This window comes from Oreochromis niloticus, linkage group LG3 (assembly GCF_001858045.2).
Source record: "Oreochromis niloticus isolate F11D_XX linkage group LG3, O_niloticus_UMD_NMBU, whole genome shotgun sequence".
Taxonomy (NCBI): domain Eukaryota; kingdom Metazoa; phylum Chordata; class Actinopteri; order Cichliformes; family Cichlidae; genus Oreochromis; species Oreochromis niloticus.
Window position 1 is genome coordinate 7,010,384 of NC_031967.2, and position 7,363 is coordinate 7,017,746.

The 7,363-nt window shown below is 39.7% G+C and overlaps 1 protein-coding gene across 1 annotated transcript; it reads right to left on the reverse strand.

Moving 5' to 3' along the window:
* Nucleotides 1-1,862: 1,862 nt before the first annotated feature.
* Nucleotides 1,863-3,819, reverse strand: LOC100711047 (immunoglobulin kappa light chain-like). Its single transcript, XM_019349740.2, has 5 exons — nucleotides 3,735-3,819; nucleotides 2,930-3,634; nucleotides 2,692-2,817; nucleotides 2,578-2,612; nucleotides 1,863-2,492 (listed from the first exon to the last, which is right to left on the reverse strand). The coding sequence occupies exons 1-5, from the start codon at nucleotides 3,787-3,789 to the stop codon at nucleotides 2,379-2,381; spliced, it is 1,035 nt and encodes a 344-aa protein (XP_019205285.1). The 5' UTR covers nucleotides 3,790-3,819; the 3' UTR covers nucleotides 1,863-2,378.
* Nucleotides 3,820-7,363: the final 3,544 nt, after the last annotated feature.

Consider the following 7,363-nt stretch of genomic DNA (forward strand, 5'->3'; position numbering starts at 1 on the left):
TCATGATTGAAGTAGAAACAGGACAGAGAGTGGGAGAGAATGAGAGAAGAAGAGGCAGCTGTGCAGCAAAGACACAGAATAACTCCAGCTTTGTGTCTTTTTCATTGTAGCTGAAGTCCGGGACAAACTGTGTTCCTTTTCACCTCAATACGAAACTGAATACGAGACCATTCTGTTTTTACGGGACAGTTTGAAACTCTAATAACTAACCTTATAAATAAAATAAGATCAAACAAGTTTAAAATGAATAACAACATGGCACCCGCCCAGCTTATTATAAACTCTGTCATGCTAGCTAGTACGCAGTACGAGTTATTGTAAATGACTGTAAAAAGTCAGCACAACGAAAATAAACTCCACCTAAACTTGGTTTATATCTGACCCAGATAGACTGCAGGTCATAACTTCTTACCTGAAGTTCAGTTCACCGCCTCAGGTCTCTGCTCCTCCTGCCTTTCCGTCATCCACCTGCCAGCGTGTTGCATCTGCTGGCCTCCACCACTTGCTAATGTTACTGAGTCTGTGGAAGCTCCGCAATAGCCACCACCAAACAACTGAGTTATTTTTACACATCTCCCAGCATCTGGCCAATCCACCACCTTTCAGTGCTTATACTGTTACGGGGGAAAAACGAAAAAAAAGAAGAAGAAAGAAACAAAACCCATCAGCCCATAAAAACAAAAAATCACCATCGGCCCACCGGGCAAATGCCCGGTATGCCCGATGGCCAGTCCAGCTATGTGGTGTACACAATTTGGATGTCAACATCTAATGAATGTGTGAAGTTTTTTTCTCACTGGATTGGAAAAAATATAACCTGCTGCTTGACACTGGAGTAAACACATTCATCTTGGTTGTTCCTGTGTCTCGTTGATCTGTTGGGCAGGTTAATGCTTAAAGCAGTGTAGTGGAGGTTGTCTGCATCATGGTGTAACTGACTGGGACTTGACACACTGTTCTTAAGATGGACAGTTGGTACAGTTTTTTTCCACCTTTAAATTCAGGAAAGACCAAAGTTATTGTTATTATAAAAATCTCATAAATATTTTGTCTAACAGGTACTAACTCTAAATGGCGTTACTAATACCTAATACAGGTCCTAGTTTGGATTTGAGCGACCTCTACTTTTAAGATTAGGCTACAAACTTTCCTTTTTGGTCAAGTTTAGAGTTATGAACGGATCAGGTGACACCAAACCATCTCTTACTTATGCTTCTATTTTCACTCCCATGTGGTGATTCACCACTACAGCATGTCATAGTTTGTATGTTTACATTGTCTCTCTGTGGTCTTCCATTTCCTCTTCTCTAGCTCCTCTTTTCCAAAGCCTTCCTCTGCTTGGTTCTGCTGGAGATTTCTTCCTTTTAAAAGTGAGCATTGCTGCTCATTGGGGATTATCTTATTGTTGTCATACTCTCGATTAAAGCAGGATCTTTACATTTTAAAGCACCTTGAGTTGACTGTTGGATTGAATTGGCATTATTTAGATAAAACTGAATTGACATTTAATTTAATTCTGTGTATCAGTATCCAACACTGATTTCTACTGCTTTAATTTCTCAAAACATCGATTCAACAAGGTGCTGAAAACTTTGCTCAGACATATTGGTCCATACTGATATGATAGCATCTGCTGCAGATTTCAATCTGCACATCCCCAATGTGAATCTCCCATTCCACCACATCCCAAAGATGCTCTGTGGGACTGGAATCTGGTCACTGTGGAGGCCATTTGAGTACAGTTTTATGTTTCCATGTTTCAAGTACTTTACAAATACAGTGTGTTTGACTGATGCCAAACCTCTCACAGTTTGTAGAATTAATGATGCAAGTGCAGGACTGAAGGGAGAGAAAAAGCTAATCTTTTATTAGGTTGCAAACAGATTTACAAAATAGAAAAAAAAACAGAAATCCAAAAATCATTTTAGAGATCCTCGGAAACCAGAAAGAGCAGAGGGTGGAGATATACAGCCACAGAGACAAAGAACAAAGGGAAGACAGGACTATAAATATTAACTGGGAATGTTAAACTGGTCAGAAATAACATGCAGGTGAAAGTCATTATAAACGGGAACACTTGGGAGACTACTACTCAAAATAATACTATACATTATTACACAAAAACTAAAAATAAATCAAACCCAACAATCCAAAACAAATTATTTACTGGAATTACATTTACAGGAATTTCAAAATTATACAAGTGATCAAATGCTGTTAGCAGTTAAATCATTTTTTAAATATCTTTTCTTTCAAACCAAAAAATGAAAAGATATTTAGAAAAATTTCTAAATATTTCTAAAAAATATTTAGAAATTGTTGCCAAAATCATCACTATAGCAGAAAGGTAATACTAAAAATCATCATTTCTACTATGTTTACTTTATACCGGAGTACACACATTCATCCTGGGTGTTGCTCGTCTGTCTTCTTGCTCCTTTCGTCCTAATTTTTCTCAAAGCAGCATAATGAAGGTTGTCCTCTTGGGTGCTCTGGATACCAAAAGAATCAAGATAACAATTCAACAAGAAATGTCATTTTCTAAAAACACATGAACTTCCACACTTTAAAACTCACCTCTAAATTTACAGAATCATTTGCGTTTGAGTCTGCTGAGAAAAAAGGAAAAGATTTAAACTTAAATGCCACTATTTTTAAACACAAGAGTAAAATGTGAACAGAAATTCTAACCTCTGGATTGGCAGTTGTTCCTCTTTTTCATCTTATACACTAAAAAAGTTGATAACACACTGATGATGGTGGTGAGTGTTAAAGCTGCACTTAAGAAATACATCAGGGCAGGAGAATCTTGCCGAACTGTAAATCCAAGAAATGACAGTTTTTTAGCTTTTCTTCCTGAGTTCATCAAATATGATCTGCTCCTATTTATAATACCATGTGAGTCACTTCTGCTGGACAAGTGACTTACCCCCAAAGTCCAGCTTGGTCCCGTTTCCAAAAAGTATGTGTCCACATGAGGCGACAGCACAGTAGTAGATCCCAGCGTGAGACACATTCAGGCTCTCTATTGTCAAGTTATAGACACAGGTGTGTGTTCTTTTGTTGGCTTTCCTCTCACACTGATCATTCCTGACTCCATGGGTGTAAATGAGTCCTGGTTGAGAGTCTTTGAACCAGTAAACACTGAGTTCTCCATCACAGCTCAGCACAGTGTGCACCATACAGTGCAGACTTACAGAGCCTCCTGGCTGGATGGTCCCAGATGCTGACTGATGAACTAAAGCTTGTATGTTTAAATCAGAATCATTGACACTGACAATAATGGTCTCTAAGAACGTTGATGTGTACCAGTAGGAATATATACAGTAGTACGTTGCTGAGTCTGAAACACTTAAGTCTGAGATAATCAAATGGTTTTTTCCTTTTTCATTATCTAGTCTGAAGCGTGCACTATTGTTGAATGGACCATGAAATTTTACAAAATAGTCTTCTGACTTATAGAAGGTAGAAATACATTTTGGTTTCTCTCCTAAAGTTTGTTTATACCAGTATAAACGTGCAGCAACATTCTGTTCATAGTAACAATGTAAAGTTACTCTGTCTCCAGATTTAGCTGATATAAAACGTGCTTCTTCATGAACAGAGGAGGATAAATGCATGTTGTTCCTCTGAGCTGTGGTGAAATGAAAGACAAAGCAAATACACATTGTGGAACATGGCAGCCGAGAAAAAAGACCATAAAAGAATTAGATTGTAGTTAAACACAAACTTACCAATTACACCCAAGAACAAACATATCAGACAGAAGACAATGTGTGCAGATGCCATTGTTCCAAACAGTCGTACTGAATAAAAGAATGGCGACTCTTTCTTCACTTTTAAGAGTGATGATTAGATTTGACTGGCCAATCAGAAGCTACACAGTATATGGAAAACTAGATCACATGATCATTGACATCTGTAGTGTTAAACTTAGTAGCTGAGAAAAAAAATAGAAGAACATTATGGTTTAGATCAGAGGTGAGATATATTAGATGTCAACTCACTAAATATCCTGTAGACAATGTGTTTGTGTGGGGCAGTGTGAGACCCATAGTTTATCATTTTTAAATATTTAATGTATATAAAAATGGTGAAAAAAACTACACAATCACACAAAGTACGCCACTATCTTTTTTAATGGTTTTCATGTTAGAAACATTTTGGAAATTTTTGTTGTCTTTTTGAATTTGTGTTTAGGATTTTCTGTCATTTGAAGTTGTGACTCTTGTTTGTGTCAGGTTGAGTTTTGGATATCCATTTTTATTCCTTTGTTATTTAATTGTAACTTTCCATCCATCCATTCATATTCATCCGTTTATCTGGGAATGGGTCGTGCGGGCAGTAGCCTAAGAAGGGAAACCCAGACCTCACTCTCCCCGGCCACCTCCTCCAGCCTGTCCCGGGAAACACCAAGGCGTTCTTAGCCCAGCCAAGAGACATAATATCTCAAGCGTGTCCTGGTCTCCTCCCAGTGGGAGGTGCCGGGAACACCTCACCCATAAACCAACCATAAATGATGGTAGGGACATAGAACGACCAGTAAATTGAGCCACCATACCAATCCATCTGTCGATCTCCTGCTCCCTTCTCCCAGAATGCTGTCAAAGCTCGGTTGGATTCCAGAGTTGATGATCTCTTGTGCCGAGGTTTCTGCCAGGCATTCCTCACTATACGTTTCGGGACACCAGGTCTGTCCAGCATCCTCCCCCGCCACCTGATCCAACTCACCACCAGTTGGTGATCAGTTGACAGCTCAGCACCTCTCTTGACCATAATGACAACTACAATATTATTAGCTCTTTCCCTTTCCTATATTTACTGTTTTCTAGCAATGAGGCCTAGTTTTTGTTTTATCTTGTGTTTGGGCAGTTTGCACTTTACCATCACACTCCCATCCTTTTGTGCAATACAAATAAAAGTAAAGTTCATATCCATGCTGTGGACTGTGCCACTATTTTCCAGGCAGACTAACAATTCCAGGAAATGTAAGTACTGAACGACTTACTTCATGGAATGGGTTTATTTAGTCATGGAAACCAGCTGCATCAAAGCCTTACATAACCTATCTCAATGCACCGCGTCAGATGCAGTGGTGTAAGGCATGCCACCACTGGATGCCAGAGGAGCAGAGACATCTTCTCTGGAGGGACCAATCACACTTCTCCGTCGGACAATCTGATGGTAAAGTCTGGATTTGGCATCTGTGAGGAGAACAGTACTTGCCTGACTGCACTGTACCAAGTGTAAAGTTTAGTGGACGGGGATTATGATATGGGGTTGTTTTTTCAGGAGCTCAGCACAGCCCCAGTGATAGAACTGTTAATGCTTCATCACACCAAGACATGTTGGACAATTTCATGCTTCCAACTTTGTGGGAACAGTTTAAGGATGTCAATCATTAATCACAGTACAGATATATCAGAAGATTTTTTGCCTCCTGGGATTTGTACAGGTTTTAGTGGTTAATTTATCTCTCATAATAATTTATGCCATGTATACACCACAGAGAGCCAACCAGTGTCTTCCCAACCAGCTTACTCTGCCAAAATCCCCAAAAATTACACAACGTAAACGGCTACACATCTGCTCTTGTTGCAAACTGAACAAATAATCTGTTGTTGCAGGCATATGGTGCAGCACTGGGTTCATTTCCTCATCAAAGACACTTCTGAACTCATTAGTAAACTCAGCACAACACAAATCCTCGCTGTAGTTGAGAATGGCCTAACCCATCTGAGAGTCCTTCCTTTGAGGAGGTGAACCAAGTAAGAAAACTTTGATTCATGTGCCGAGTAAGTGAGACAAATGTGTTTAAATACTAGTGAGCACTGTGTTAGGAAACACACATTGGTGCGTTTACACACTCACACTGATATATGAGAGAGGGAAAACGTGGAGGAGAGACAGAAAGAAAATGGCATGTCAGTACTAGATATACAAGAAAATATCTTTAGAGAAAAAAAGCATACCATAATAAGACAACCACAAGACACAATCTATGGGAAAAAGTAGAAAAATACAGAAGTGGAAAGAGTGTAGTGGAGAAGACGTTAAGTTCACTATGGGAAATCTCCCAGCAGCCTGAACCTATAGGAGTGTAACTGAGGGTTGGCTCTTGGTTTCTGGTTTCTACCTTTCTTTCTTTTCCTTCACTTTCCAATTCATAGTTGCAGAGAAAATCCTAACTGCCATAGGGTGAAAGGAGGGTTTCACCCTGAACAGGTTACCATTTTTCCGCCAGGTTAACACAGAGCAGTTTTGGACACTGAATAATTGTCACAGTCTCGCTGAGGCAGACTGTATGGAGTGAGGAGTGGACCCAAAATACAGACACGAATGAACATGAAACAAAACTTGATATAAACAAAAAGTGAGCTGTTTATTGAGGGCTGGCAAAAAACTACAAACAAAGAGGGCAAGGGAAAAACTGAAACCTAAACTGGGTGAACTAAAGCACAACATAAAAGACCCTAACATGAACACAGATAATCTTGGACATGAATACCTGAGACGTGGAACATGGAAACCTAGAAGCATAGCATGGAAAACCACAGACGACCTGACAAAGACTGAATGAGAAAACACAGACTAAATACACACAGCAGGCTAATGAGGGAAGTGGGAACACATGGGGAAACAGCTTAAACAAATGAACATAACGATGTCACAGGGGAAGTGTAAAACTAAACACAATGAACACAGGAACACAGGACCTCTTCAAAATAAAACAGGAAACATAATGAAACGCAGACATGACAACATGAACTTGATGACAAAAGACATGCAGACATGAAACACATAAAGGACAAGGGAGATGTAACACTGGGGTTGAAAACATAAAGAGAATCTAATAAACAAATGAACTTAGCGCACCTAAAGAACTTAAACATAAACATCAATGATGTCCATCTCTGAGTGGCAGGCAACGTAGGTCGCAAATGAAGGACTCATTAAGCATTAAGTGAACTCAAAAAGGCAGCTTTAACACTGAACACGTTACAAAAAACAGAAAAATACAAAACTCAGATAAACCAGGAGGGAGTCACATATTCACAATATAGGAATGAGGTGGGATACATAAGGCTGGAGACTGAAGTGGGGACCACGTGGACCGGTGGTAGTGCAGGTGAGCGAGGAGGCTGAGGCCCAGAAAAATGAACTGAGGTAAAATAGAAAGGTAGGCAGGTTGATGCACAGATAACTTCAGGACGGGAATGGCTGGCAGTGAGCATCACGAACTGCCAGGAAGCAGAAGAGAAGGCGATCCGTGAATGTCCTGCTAATCAAAGTAGTACAAAAAAGATGGTTGGTGTGTTACCACTTGAGACTGAGACATCTGACACGCTAGAGCTGTCACACT